Source organism: Medicago sativa, chromosome 1, assembly GCF_051527215.1.
Source record: "Medicago sativa cultivar Bolivia chromosome 1, Bolivia_mono, whole genome shotgun sequence".
Lineage (NCBI taxonomy): Eukaryota > Viridiplantae > Streptophyta > Magnoliopsida > Fabales > Fabaceae > Medicago > Medicago sativa.
Genome location: NC_140749.1, coordinates 12,156,757 through 12,172,735, shown reverse-complemented (window position 1 = coordinate 12,172,735; position 15,979 = coordinate 12,156,757). Strand labels below are relative to the sequence as shown.

General features: G+C 28.5%; 1 protein-coding gene and 1 long non-coding RNA gene across 3 annotated transcripts; both read left to right on the top strand.

Moving 5' to 3' along the window:
* Window positions 1–2,030: 2,030 nt before the first annotated feature.
* Window positions 2,031–3,240, top strand: LOC146952721 (uncharacterized). Its single transcript, XM_085741577.1, has one exon. It carries the CDS (start codon window positions 2,563–2,565, stop codon window positions 3,220–3,222), a length of 660 nt encoding a protein of 219 aa, XP_085597703.1. The 5' UTR covers window positions 2,031–2,562; the 3' UTR covers window positions 3,223–3,240.
* Window positions 3,241–13,974: 10,734 nt separating this feature from the next.
* Window positions 13,975–15,459, top strand: LOC146952720 (uncharacterized). Of its 2 annotated transcripts, XR_015025456.1 has the most exons (3): window positions 13,978–14,556; window positions 14,892–15,036; window positions 15,121–15,459. It is a non-coding gene; the product is annotated as an uncharacterized LOC146952720 (long non-coding RNA). The 2 variants fall into 2 exon arrangements; XR_015025425.1 differs by having other exon boundaries at window positions 13,975–14,556; window positions 14,892–15,459.
* The last annotated feature ends 520 nt before the right edge of the window (window positions 15,460–15,979 follow it).

The window sequence follows — 15,979 nt, the reverse complement described above, 5'->3', positions numbered from 1 at the left end:
TATGTATTCAATACTTTAAACAATTTTTCTCTCAAATATTTAAAAAATGAGCTCGTCGAAGAAGAAGTTTGTCATATGCTGTGATTCATCACTGAATATTGTTGAACACCTTTTTTCAAGGTCTCACACAAGTGGTCTAAGATAAACTCTTCTATAGACACAAATACAAATGATAAATATTTGGGCACACTCACATCAAATGAAAAAATTTAAAACAAAAATAATTAGATCACGTCAATCAACATCATTTATTTTTATTCTCTTTTAATTTTTGTATTTGATGTGAGTGTGCCCAAATATTTATCATTTGTATTTGTGTTTCTTGTGGTTTAATTAGTGAGCTAAGAGAAAACAAATAAGGTATATGAACATTTTTGTTTTAACAAACCTTGAAAATTGCATTTTCAATATTTTTTCTGAGTCAATAGTGTTTTATCCCTATAATATGGGCAAGTTCTGGGTTTTCTCCCTGTATTATTTTTTAGATTTCATCCATGTAATTTGAAGATTCTTTGTTTTTGGACCTTCATTGCATCAAATTATAAATTTTATGATATTTTCGCCACCTGTAATTTAAGCAAATTTTGGTTTATCGCTTGCTATATCATCGATTTTGTACCGTCAAAATTTATGAAGGTCCAAAATTCATGAGGGTAAAACATTATTAACTTTTTTATCTTATAATTACCGACGTAAAGACATGTACTAATGTATGCTTTTGTTAGAAAGCAAAAATAAAATGGTAAAAAAAAAAAGGGTGAAGGGAGAAATTACAAGAAAAAAACAGAATCTTTATACTAATGATAAGTGCTAAAAAGTGTTAATTTCATGTTATATTTTAAGCACTTTTTGTTACTTGTTCTGCAAGTTATTGAAGGAAAAGCCGAGAAATAAGCGTTAAATGCCTTATTACGCTTTACTTATCATTACTCTATCCTTTTGTGCAGGAATTAGCCTCAAGACACTGATCAAAGACCAATTTATCATGAAAAAGTGCGAAATGGTAAAAGCTGTCCAGCAAGCTTGAAGAAATGGCGCTAATAGCGTGTTCTACGCTATTAGCGTGTTCAAAGAAGTGTCAAAGTCCAGAGAGATATGCTATTGGCGTATCTGGAGCTTAAAGAAATTTCGCTATTAGCGATTTTGGCGCTATTAGCGTGAGTTAGGCGGTTTGCTCAATTCAAGTGGCCCACTTGCTATTCTTGTTAGATATTATTTAGATATTATTTAGATATTATTTAGATATTTTGTTAGATATTATTTAGATATTATGTTAGATAATATTTAGATATTATTTAGACATTTTGGGCTTGATATATTATATATATTAGAAGTTCATTAGAGAGATAGATATATATTAGTCTTAGGAATATCTCATAGTTTTTTTCTCTTAGTTTTCTCTAAGCTTTTCACTTGTAATATCTAAGAGAGAAATAAGGTAGTTAATATAGAGTGAGAGTGATTTTGGAAGTTGGATCTTATTCCTTTGTTGAGACATCACTAGGAGAATGAATCCTTCCTTTTCAATCCATCCTTGCAAGGCTTCCATGATGATGTGTAGCTAAATACCCTTTGTTGGGATGAGAGGTACTTGATACTTGCTAACATGTAATCTTTTGATCTTGCAATATATGGTTCTAGCAATTTATATTCAATATAGTTATTATTCTTGTTGTTAATGCTTTCAGACATTTAGTCAGGCTGGACACGGTCGATTAAGTGATCCGATCGACTTTGTTATCCTTGAAATGATTTGGTCACAACTGTTTGAAAGATATGTTAGAAATAACTATATCGTTTTGTGACACGATCGATTATGTTATCTTTTGAATGATTTGATCATGAGTGTTTAAGGGATACCTTAGAGTAATGATATCACTTTGGACACGAAGGATATTGTAGAGCTAGAATGACAATCTATCATAGGTTATATCACTCTTGACAAGTTTGTAGATCTTTGATAGTCACCTTTAATCAAGAACTTAATGCTTTTGGATATTTAATCAGGCTGGACACGGTCGGTTAAATGATCCAATCGACTTTGTTATCGTTTAAGGGATTTGGACACTAATGCTTAAACGATAATTGAATTGATTGTGATAATATTGGTTATATAGCTAGAATTCGTATGGATCATTAGGTTATGTGTGACGCTTGGTTAAGGAACTCTACTCCTAACAAGTTTCAATCCTTATTAATCTCATCTTTTTACTTTTGCAATTTAGTTACCATAGTTGTAAATTAAACAAACAATCACCCTTTTAACTTAGAATGATATTTTATGTTAATCTATCCGTGATGTCGCACTAATCCATGTGGAGACGATACAAATACTTATCTTGTTTTTGATGCAAAACTACAATCATCAAAATGGCGCCGTTGCCGGGGATTGGTGTTTAGATATCATAGATAGAACGATTGATTTATCATTTTAAGCTTTTGCACATAATCCGTAAATAGTTTTCTTTACTTAATAGTTGTTACTACTAACCCCTCTTTGATAAACAGAGAAAAGTTTCTTGTTAGTTTTATCCGTTTCAGATTCTCCACATAAAAGACATCATGGCTGATCATGGTTACATCAAGTTTTACACTCCACCCGAGTATGAACCATATCAACAGTATCAACAATATCCTTATGAAGATGAACGGATTTCCAATGTGGAAAATACTTTGAATATCTTCATGCAACAATCCATGATAAACATGCAAAATACCAACCAAAGATTGAGGAATTTATCAATTCAGTTGGAGATGATTCAAGCTCAATTCATGGATAGCCAAGTCAGCATTCAATCCACTTATGGAGAACATGAAAATGATTCAAATATGTTTGAGAAAGATGGAGAGATTGTTGAAGAAGGTGTTGTTGAAAATGAGGAAGTTACAACATTGAAAGAATGTGGTGCACCACACAAAGAAGAACTTCCTCAAGAATGGTCAGATTCTGAAGAGGCCAAAACTGTTGATAATGAAGAAGTGATAGAGGTGGTAGAGAAACAGGAACGGTTACTTGGCAAGGAAGACTTAATGGAAGAAAAGGGGAAGAAAGTGAACAAGGCAGAAATAGACCGGGTCATTGATGAAATTCGCGCCTTGTTCAAATCAAAGTTAAGGAGGACATGGACTCCACATCATCTGTATCTAAAGTTCATGGAATTCCTCCCGAAAAGAAGGAATACAAAGGATGATGTATTGTCCGTCTCATTTTGGCCACCCTAACGAAAAAGCGTCGAGCTAACGACGTTAAACAAGCGCTTGTTGGGAGGCAACCCAACTTGGTAAGTTCTCTTACTGTTAAAATAATGTGTTAGCAATTTTTAAGTACTTCATTTTGTTTTAATTTGAACATTGTGGAAGTTTCCTCTATATCGCTCTTGCTTAAATCTCAAATCTCAGATGATTGATAATGATTCATAGTTGTGATTAAAGCGCAAAGCCAAGGTACAAGTTTCCAGTTTTTCTAGGTTTTTACTCGAATATGGAACGAGTACTTTGTGTAAATTTCATTTCATTTAGTTCTTCGCAATAATGTGTTTGTTGTGAACCACTTAGTTCTAGCCTAAAAGTGAGGAAACCTCAAGTGTTTGTACATATGCAAGGAGACTGGTATTCATTGTTTAACTCGGTTGTTTTATGTTAAATCCAATAATTGTTTTAAATTGTGTGAAGGCATGGATATGATCAAGGCACATTTTTGTTATTGAGTGAAACATACTTGACCACAAATAGCCTACCTTGTGAGAAGAGCGAGTATTTGCTAACCCACTTTAGCCAAATGAATCAGAGTCATCAATTATGAACTGTCAATTTATAAGCATATTGCTTGTTGAACTTGTCCTTAAATTTCTCAATATCCAGTTCATTCTTGACGCACTTTAAGACTCTGATATGTTTTTAATTGTTGAACCCTAAAACTTCAATGTTTATTTGTCTCTTTTGCCTTAGAGTAAGGGAACATTCAAATAGGGTGTATTTTGATTCAAGTTGGGGAGAGAAGGTAGATGTAAATCTTTTGTCAAATACAATGGTGTAATTTTATCTTTGATCAAGACAACATGGTGTTGTAAATACAAAAAGAAAAGAAAACAATGTGTACATGAAAAGAAAAAGAAAAAGAGAAAAGAAAGAAAAATCTAAAAATAGAATAAGTTGTCAAGATCAAAGTATATCATTTGTGAACACCAAGGGTTTGTAATAATTGGCAGGGAAGGTTGTGAATTTTAATGGTTGATACAAGGAATGTTCCTCTTTGATAGGCTTTTTGATTTCAATTGCCCCACATATGACATTTCTTTTGTAGCCAAGCCAAGTTATAACCCTCAAAGACCTTTTGATCCATGTTTTTATGCCTTTTGAAATGATATTTGGATGGACACATAACTTAATTGGAATGTTAACCTGATTGTCGGATGTGTGTTCATAATCCTCATTCATTTGATTTCAATTGTTTATCTACTTTCATAGAAGGTGTTAGGTGTGGTTCGTAAGTAAATATATCATTGTCTTGAAATATTTGACATGAACTTTGTACTTAGGATTCATCTCATATTAGTAGTAGAATTCTAAATTAGTTGGAAACTTAAGCTTGCCCGCGCATTCACTTTTAAATCATTCATCTGAAAGAATTTTCAAAGCCTTTTGTACTTGTGTCTTGTTATTAACTTGTTTGATTTTCAATCTTTTGTTTGAGGACAAACAAAGAGTTAAGTTGGGGAGAGTTTGATAAGTGCTAAAAAGTGTTAATTTCATGTTATATTTTAAGCACTTTTTTGTTACTTGTTCTGCAAGTTATTGAAGGAAAAGCCGAGAAATAAGCGTTAAATGCCTTATTACGCTTTACTTATCATTACTCTATCCTTTTGTGCAGGAATTAGCCTTAAGACACTGATCAAAGACCAATTTATCATGAAAAAGTGCGAAATGGTAAAAGTTGTCCAACAAGCTTGAAGAAATGGCGCTAATAGCGTGTTCTACGCTATTAGCGTGTTCAAAGAAGTGTCAAAGTCCAGAGAGATACGCTATTGGCGTATTCTGAGCTTAAAGAAATTTTGCTATTAGCGATTTTGGCGCTATTAGCGTGAGTTAGGCGGTTTGCTCAATTCAAGTGGCCCACTTGCTATTCTTGTTAGATATTATTTAGATATTTTGTTAGATATTATTTAGATATTATTTAGACATTTTGGGCTTGATATATTATATATATTAGAAGTTCATTAGAGAGATAGATATATATTAGTCTTAGGAATATCTCATAGTTTTTTTTCTCTTAGTTTTCTCTATGCTTTTCACTTGTAATATCTAAGAGAGAAATAAGGTAGTTAATATAGAGTGAGAGTGATTTTGGAAGTTGGATCTTATTCCTTTGTTGAGACATCACTAGGAGAATGAATCCTTCCTTTTCAATCCATCCTTGCAAGGCTTCCATGATGATGTGTAGCTAAATACCCTTTGTTGGGATGAGAGGTACTTGATACTTGCTAACATGTAATCTTTTGATCTTGCAATATATGGTTCTAACAATTTATATTCAATATAGTTGTTATTCTTGTTGTTAATGCTTTCGGACATTTAGTCAGGCTGGACACGGTCGATTAAGTGATCCGATCGACTTTGTTATCCTTGAAATGATTTGGTCACAACTGTTTGAAAGATATGTTAGAAATAACTATATCGTTTTATGACACGATCGATTATGTTATCTTTTGAATGATTTGATCATGAATGTTTAAGGGATACCTTAGAGTAATGATATCACTTTGGACACGAAGGATATTGTAGAGCTAGAATGACAATCTATCATAGGTTATATCACTCTTGACAAGTTTGTAGATCTTTGATAGTCACCTTTAATCAAGAACTTAATGCTTTTGGATATTTAATCAGACTGGACACGGTCGGTTAAATGATCCAATCGACTTTGTTATCGTTTAAGGTATTTGGACACGAATGTTTAAACGATAATTGAATTGATTGTGATAATATTGGTTATATAGCTAGAATTCGTATGGATCATTAGGTTATGTGTGACGCTTGGTTAAGGAACTCTACTCCTAACAAGTTTCAATCCTTATTAATCTCATCTTTTTACTTTTGCAATTTAGTTACCATAGTTGTAAATTAAACAAACAATCACCCTTTTAACTTAGAATGATATTTGATGTTAATCTATCCGTGATGTCGCACTAATCCCTGTGGAGACGATACAAATACTTATCTTGTTTTTGATGCAAAACTACAATCATCAACTGACTGGAGTGAGTGTTGAAAGAGAATATGAAAGAGATGGTGGAAAAACTAAAATGAATGTCATTGAACTGGATTCAAATTGTCAAGCTTAATTTTTTGTATGTTTGTTTTTTTTTTGAACATGTATTATAGGTTTCCAGAGAATATCTACCATGGTACTGTTTCATGAATCAGAGTGGTTTCCACCTTCTTAACCCTAACTTGAATATTTACCATGGTACTGTTTCATGAATCAGACAAGTAGACAACAATTCAGTACTCGTTTGCAATGCCCAATTTGGGCCTAAAGAATATCTAATCACGTGTGTCTGTAACTCTGCATTATATGAATCAAATACTGAGTATTCACCTCTCCATTTCCATCTTCTCCATAAACATATCTTAATTAAAATATTTACAAAAACAAATTTAAGTGTGTAAACAATTACCTCACTTCAGTGGCTTTTGACTTGAGGGCTGATTTCAATGTGTTAAAAAGTGTTGATGCCATCTTTGCCATACCTACATCAGTTTGAATAAATTATTTATAATAAAGCTTTCAATAATCAAAATAAATTCAAATTTTACCAACTTCTCAATATAGCTTCTCTAACACAATAAATTCAAATTTTACCAACTTTAGCAAATACCCACAAAATCAGTTTGAATAAATTATTTATAATAAAGCTTTCAATAATCAAAATAAATTCAAATTTTACCAACTTCTCAATATAGCTTCTCTAACACAATAAATTCAAATTTTACCAACTTTACTCAATACAAGGAAAAGAAGTGTAGATGAACGAGATTTGATATTTATGCTAGAATCTCAGTAACAAGCATAATCAACTTACCTAGAATCTTTATACTAACAATTTAGAGTTTTTAGAAATAGCCTATTCTAAAATCCTCTCCTCTAAATATGTCCACATCATCATATTTCTATTTGGCATTTGTTCCAAAAATTCCTCCTAATTTTTAATGCATGCTTAATAATTATAATTATTATTAAAAACCGTTTTTTATTTAATATTAAATTGTACATAAAATAGATAGTTGGTTACAATCAAATAATTATTAATATAATTATTGTTTCGATTAAAATTTATATGTTACATTAAAAAATTGGTACGTTACAATCAAATAATTACTAATGCAATTACTGTTTTGATTAAAATTCATATGTTACTTTAAAAAATTGGTACGTTAGAATCAAATAATTATTAATATGTTTAGTATTCGATTAACATTTATACGGTGCATTAAAAATTTGGTAGGTTACAAAATTATAATAAATAACTTGAATAAATTATATTTTGAATTTTGGTCCGTTACACTATGACAGTAACCTACTAATTAAAAATTTAATTGTAGTAATTAGTTTTTAAGGTTATATAATTAATTTTTATTCGTTACAAAATTATATTACTTAACAATAATAAGATATTAACCGTTATGATACTATTTTTTTATATAAATAGTAGTGCTTTTGTTTAATGCTAATAAAACGTTTTGTTTAATATGATTCAAGTATACATTATATTCTTAATTTGTGTTATATATGCAGATGTAATTGGAGTCATGATTGGAGTGAGTGTTGAAAGAGAATATGAAAGAGATGGTGGAAAAACTAAAATGAATGTCATTGAACTGGATTCAAATTGTCAAGCTTAATTTTTTGTATGTTTGTTTTTTTTTGAACATGTATTATAGGTTTCCAGAGAATATCTACCATGGTACTGTTTCATGAATCAGAGTGGTTTCCACCTTCTTAACCCTAACTTGAATATTTACCATGGTATTGTTTCATGAATCAGACAAGTAGACAACAATTTAGTACTCGTTTGCAATGCCCAATCTGGGCCTAAAGAATATCTAATCACGTGTGTCTGTAACCCTGCATTATATGAATCAAATACTGAGTATTCACCTCTCCATTTCCATCTTCTCCATAAACATATCTTAATTAAAATATTTACAAAAACAAATTTAAGTGTGTAAACAATTACCTCACTTCAGTGGCTTTTGACTTGAGGGCTGATTTCAATGTGTTAAAAAGTGTTGATGCCATCTTTGCCATACCTACATCAGTTTGAATAAATTATTTATAATAAAGCTTTCAATAATCAAAATAAATTCAAATTTTACCAACTTCTCAATATAGCTTCTCTAACACAATAAATTCAAATTTTACCAACTTTAGCAAATACCCACAAAATCAGTTTGAATAAATTATTTATAATAAAGCTTTCAATAATCAAAATAAATTCAAATTTTACCAACTTCTCAATATAGCTTCTCTAACACAATAAATTCAAATTTTACCAACTTTACTCAATACAAGGAAAAGAAGTGTAGATGAACGAGATTTGATATTTATGCTAGAATCTCAGTAACAAGCATAATCAACTTACCTAGAATCTTTATACTAACAATTTAGAGTTTTTAGAAATAGCCTATTCTAAAATCCTCTCCTCTAAAGATGTCCACATCATCATATTTCTATTTGGCATTTGTTCCAAAAATTCCTCCTAATTTTTAATGCATGCTTAATAATTATAATTATTATTAAAAACCGTTTTTTATTTAACATTAAATTGTACATAAAATAGATAGTTGGTTACAATCAAATAATTATTAATATAATTATTGTTTCAATTAAAATTTATATGTTACATTAAAAAATTGGTACGTTACAATCAAATAATTACTAATGCAATTACTGTTTTGATTAAAATTCATATGTTACTTTAAAAAATTGGTACGTTAGAATCAAATAATTATTAATATGTTTAGTATTCGATTAACATTTATACGGTGCATTAAAAATTTGGTAGGTTACAAAATTATAATAAATAACTTGAATAAATTATATTTTGAATTTTGGTCCGTTACACTATGACAGTAACCTACTAATTAAAAATTTAATTGTAGTAATTAGTTTTTAAGGTTATATAATTAATTTTTATTCGTTACAAAATTATATTACTTAACAATAATAAGATATTAACCGTTATGATACTATTTTTTTATATAAATAGTAGTGCTTTTGTTTAATGCTAATAAAACGTTTTGTTTAATATGATTCAAGTATACATTATATTCTTAATTTGTGTTATATATGTAGATGTAATTGGAGTCATGATTGGAGTGAGTGTTGAAAGAGAATATGAAAGAGATGGTGGAAAAACTAAAATGAATGTCATTGAACTGGATTCAAATTGTCAAGCTTAATTTTTTGTATGTTTGTTTTTTTTTGAACATGTATTATAGGTTTCCAGAGAATATCTACCATGGTACTGTTTCATGAATCAGAGTGGTTTCCACCTTCTTAACCCTAACTTGAATATTTACCATGGTATTGTTTCATGAATCAGACAAGTAGACAACAATTCAGTACTCGTTTGCAATGCCCAATCTGGGCCTAAAGAATATCTAATCACGTGTGTCTGTAACCCTGCATTATATGAATCAAATACTGAGTATTCACCTCTCCATTTTCATCTTCTCCATAAACATATCTTAATTAAAATATTTACAAAAACAAATTTAAGTGTGTAAACAATTACCTCACTTCAGTGGCTTTTGACTTGAGGGCTGATTTCAATGTGTTAAAAAGTGTTGATGCCATCTTTGCCATACCTACATCAGTTTGAATAAATTATTTATAATAAAGCTTTCAATAATCAAAATAAATTCAAATTTTACCAACTTCTCAATATAGCTTCTCTAACACAATAAATTCAAATTTTACCAACTTTAGCAAATACCCACAAAATCAGTTTGAATAAATTATTTATAATAAAGCTTTCAATAATCAAAATAAATTCAAATTTTACCAACTTCTCAATATAGCTTCTCTAACACAATAAATTCAAATTTTACCAACTTTACTCAATACAAGGAAAAGAAGTGTAGATGAACGAGATTTGATATTTATGCTAGAATCTCAGTAACAAGCATAATCAACTTACCTAGAATCTTTATACTAACAATTTAGAGTTTTTAGAAATAGCCTATTCTAAAATCCTCTCCTCTAAAGATGTCCACATCATCATATTTCTATTTGGCATTTGTTCCAAAAATTCCTCCTAACTTTTAATGCATGCTTAATAATTATAATTATTATTAAAAACCGTTTTTTATTTAACATTAAATTGTACATAAAATAGATAGTTGGTTACAATCAAATAATTATTAATATAATTATTGTTTCAATTAAAATTTATATGTTACATTAAAAAATTGGTACGTTACAATCAAATAATTACTAATGCAATTACTGTTTTGATTAAAATTCATATGTTACTTTAAAAAATTGGTACGTTAGAATCAAATAATTATTAATATGTTTAGTATTCGATTAACATTTATACGGTGCATTAAAAATTTGGTAGGTTACAAAATTATAATAAATAACTTGAATAAATTATATTTTGAATTTTGGTCCGTTACACTATGACAGTAACCTACTAATTAAAAATTTAATTGTAGTAATTAGTTTTTAAGGTTATATAATTAATTTTTATTCGTTACAAAATTATATTACTTAACAATAATAAGATATTAACCGTTATGATACTATTTTTTTATATAAATAGTAGTGCTTTTGTTTAATGCTAATAAAACGTTTTGTTTAATATGATTCAAGTATACATTATATTCTTAATTTGTGTTATATATGCAGATGTAATTGGAGTCATGATTGGAGTGAGTGTTGAAAGAGAATATGAAAGAGATGGTGGAAAAACTAAAATGAATGTCATTGAACTGGATTCAAATTGTCAAGCTTAATTTTTTGTATGTTTGTTTTTTTTTGAACATGTATTATAGGTTTCCAGAGAATATCTACCATGGTACTGTTTCATGAATCAGAGTGGTTTCCACCTTCTTAACCCTAACTTGAATATTTACCATGGTATTGTTTCATGAATCAGACAAGTAGACAACAATTCAGTACTCGTTTGCAATGCCCAATCTGGGCCTAAAGAATATCTAATCACGTGTGTCTGTAACCCTGCATTATATGAATCAAATACTGAGTATTCACCTCTCCATTTCCATCTTCTCCATAAACATATCTTAATTAAAATATTTACAAAAACAAATTTAAGTGTGTAAACAATTACCTCACTTCAGTGGCTTTTGACTTGAGGGCTGATTTCAATGTGTTAAAAAGTGTTGATGCCATCTTTGCCATACCTACATCAGTTTGAATAAATTATTTATAATAAAGCTTTCAATAATCAAAATAAATTCAAATTTTACCAACTTCTCAATATAGCTTCTCTAACACAATAAATTCAAATTTTACCAACTTTAGCAAATACCCACAAAATCAGTTTGAATAAATTATTTATAATAAAGCTTTCAATAATCAAAATAAATTCAAATTTTACCAACTTCTCAATATAGCTTCTCTAACACAATAAATTCAAATTTTACCAACTTTACTCAATACAAGGAAAAGAAGTGTAGATGAACGAGATTTGATATTTATGCTAGAATCTCAGTAACAAGCATAATCAACTTACCTAGAATCTTTATACTAACAATTTAGAGTTTTTAGAAATAGCCTATTCTAAAATCCTCTCCTCTAAAGATGTCCACATCATCATATTTCTATTTGGCATTTGTTCCAAAAATTCCTCCTAATTTTTAATGCATGCTTAATAATTATAATTATTATTAAAAACCGTTTTTTATTTAACATTAAATTGTACATAAAATAGATAGTTGGTTACAATCAAATAATTATTAATATAATTATTGTTTCAATTAAAATTTATATGTTACATTAAAAAATTGGTACGTTACAATCAAATAATTACTAATGCAATTACTGTTTTGATTAAAATTCATATGTTACTTTAAAAAATTGGTACGTTAGAATCAAATAATTATTAATATGTTTAGTATTCGATTAACATTTATACGGTGCATTAAAAATTTGGTAGGTTACAAAATTATAATAAATAACTTGAATAAATTATATTTTGAATTTTGGTCCGTTACACTATGACAGTAACCTACTAATTAAAAATTTAATTGTAGTAATTAGTTTTTAAGGTTATATAATTAATTTTTATTCGTTACAAAATTATATTACTTAACAATAATAAGATATTAACCGTTATGATACTATTTTTTTATATAAATAGTAGTGCTTTTGTTTAATGCTAATAAAACGTTTTGTTTAATATGATTCAAGTATACATTATATTCTTAATTTGTGTTATATATGTAGATGTAATTGGAGTCATGATTGGAGTGAGTGTTGAAAGAGAATATGAAAGAGATGGTGGAAAAACTAAAATGAATGTCATTGAACTGGATTCAAATTGTCAAGCTTAATTTTTTGTATGTTTGTTTTTTTTTGAACATGTATTATAGGTTTCCAGAGAATATCTACCATGGTACTGTTTCATGAATCAGAGTGGTTTCCACCTTCTTAACCCTAACTTGAATATTTACCATGGTATTGTTTCATGAATCAGACAAGTAGACAACAATTCAGTACTCGTTTGCAATGCCCAATCTGGGCCTAAAGAATATCTAATCACGTGTGTCTGTAACCCTGCATTATATGAATCAAATACTGAGTATTCACCTCTCCATTTCCATCTTCTCCATAAACATATCTTAATTAAAATATTTACAAAAACAAATTTAAGTGTGTAAACAATTACCTCACTTCAGTGGCTTTTGACTTGAGGGCTGATTTCAATGTGTTAAAAAGTGTTGATGCCATCTTTGCCATACCTACATCAGTTTGAATAAATTATTTATAATAAAGCTTTCAATAATCAAAATAAATTCAAATTTTACCAACTTCTCAATATAGCTTCTCTAACACAATAAATTCAAATTTTACCAACTTTAGCAAATACCCACAAAATCAGTTTGAATAAATTATTTATAATAAAGCTTTCAATAATCAAAATAAATTCAAATTTTACCAACTTCTCAATATAGCTTCTCTAACACAATAAATTCAAATTTTACCAACTTTACTCAATACAAGGAAAAGAAGTGTAGATGAACGAGATTTGATATTTATGCTAGAATCTCAGTAACAAGCATAATCAACTTACCTAGAATATTTATACTAACAATTTAGAGTTTTTAGAAATAGCCTATTCTAAAATCCTCTCCTCTAAAGATGTCCACATCATCATATTTCTATTTGGCATTTGTTCCAAAAATTCCTCCTAATTTTTAATGCATGCTTAATAATTATAATTATTATTAAAAACCGTTTTTTATTTAACATTAAATTGTACATAAAATAGATAGTTGGTTACAATCAAATAATTATTAATATAATTATTGTTTCAATTAAAATTTATATGTTACATTAAAAAATTGTTACGTTACAATCAAATAATTACTAATGCAATTACTGTTTTGATTAAAATTCATATGTTACTTTAAAAAATTGGTACGTTAGAATCAAATAATTATTAATATGTTTAGTATTCGATTAACATTTATACGGTGCATTAAAAATTTGGTAGGTTACAAAATTATAATAAATAACTTGAATAAATTATATTTTGAATTTTGGTCCGTTACACTATGACAGTAACTTACTAATTAAAAATTTAATTGTAGTAATTAGTTTTTAAGGTTATATAATTAATTTTTATTCGTTACAAAATTATATTACTTAATAATAATAAGATATTAACCCTTATGATACTATTTTTCTATATAAATAGTAGTGTTTTTGGGTACGAGTACACAACAATCACAAAATATAGTTTTTCTTTTTCTGTTCTCTGATATCTATATTCTAAGTTTTTTCTGTAATTTTTTCTATTGCAAAGGAAAATGTCTACGAAACACGACCTCATCTTTGATGTTTCGCCAAGAAAACAATCGTGGACATTGGTTGTGAGAGTTGTTCGTGCTTGGTTTGTTCAACACTACAAAAATAAAAAACTACCATTTTCCATGGAGTTGGTTCTAATGGATCGAAATGTACTTTTTTCATATTGTTTTTGTTATTTGTTATTTGTTTTTTTTGTTTAAAGTATAGTGTTTTAATCTTTGTTATCTAGGGTGATCGAATTGGTGTGTCTATACGAAGAATATTGATCTACAAGTTCAAGGAGCAACTCCAAGAGGGAATGGTGTTCACGATTTCCTCATTTGATGTTGCTTGCAATAGTGGTTCGTATCGACCATCACGCGGCGAATACAAACTGAATTTCACAATCAACAAAAAAGTCAAACTATCTAAAATTACTTTGGTCCCAACAAACGTGTATTCGTTTACACATGCATACGATGTTTTCAATGATTTTTACAACAACTACTTGGTTGGTAAGTGACTATCACTTTCTTCGTATCAATTAGATTATTTGATATTGTTTATTTACAATAATACAATAATAAATTAATTACTTTTTGCTTAAAATAGTTTTATTTTTCAATATAATTTTTTTTTCAACCTTGATTTTTCTCATTCATATATATTGTTTTTTAATGGTATTTCAATGTTACACATTATTTTTAAACGTTGTATAATTCCCTTAAAAGTTGAATTAATAGGTTTAATAATTAAGTAACCGTTTAGATCTTTTTTTAATGCTAATAAAACGTTTTGTTTAATATGATTCAAGTATACATTATATTCTTAATTTGTGTTATATATGCAGATGTAATTGGAGTCATGACTGGAGTGAGTGTTGAAAGAGAATATGAAAGAGATGGTGGAAAAACTAAAATGAATGTCATTGAACTGGATTCAAATTGTTAAGCTTAATTTTTTGTATGTTTGTTTTTTTTGAACATGTATTATAGGTAAGCTTAAATGTACTCTTTTGACAATTTTTACGATAGGATTTAATGGATAAGTTTTTTAAAACAAGTTCCACAACTCCACAGGATGTGAACGCGAAAGATGTTATTGACTCAAATTCTTAATCATTTGCACCTCCTAAGAAGAGAATGTTGCCAATAAACGAAGATTGCGTGACATTTGACGCAATTGTTCAACCTGTCAAAAAGATTGTGAAGATAGAGAAATAATATTTACAAGTGACTTGGTTACGTTTAAGTTGTTTATCCATTATGTCAATGTTATGTGTCTGTTTTTAATGTAGTGGAATAAAGTCCATGTTAAGACAATGGAATTACGATTTTCAATTAAATAAATCACTATTGTTGTATGTATTGACACTTCAATGAAAAATCTTTCAGGTTTCATGTTATCAATTTACGATTTACTTTTGTCTTAAACTTTACACAAATTCAAAAATAAATATAATAATTAAATTAAGGATTCTATGGAAAAAGTTATATATTGAACAAGATACACCTTATCTCTCTTAACCCAATTAACTTTTATAGATTCCTTACTCCCTCCACACAAAAGCATAAAAAAAAAATTAACGATCCAGTGGAAGAAGTTATACTTGTGGGAGCCTTAAAGAAGAGAATAAATTAAACCAACTGAGGTGGTATTGAAAGAGAATACAAAAGATATAATACAAGAACTAAAATGAATGTCATTGAATTGAATTCGAATGAGTGACATTTATTTGTTTTTATTTTTTATTTTTAATATGGAATATACTATGGTATTTAATTATAATTTTGATTATTTGTCAATTCATTTTGAAGAGATATCGGTTTGAATGTACTCTCTTCAGATATTATGTTCAAACCGATATTCAAACCGTTAATTGAATGTACTCTCTTCAGATATTATATTCAAACCGATATCTCTTTAGAGATATCTATT

Bases quoted from the DNA above. Each gene is read 5' to 3' on its own strand.
- LOC146952721 (XM_085741577.1), top strand. From the start codon at position 2,563: ATGGCTGATCATGGTTACATCAAGTTTTACACTCCACCCGAGTATGAA.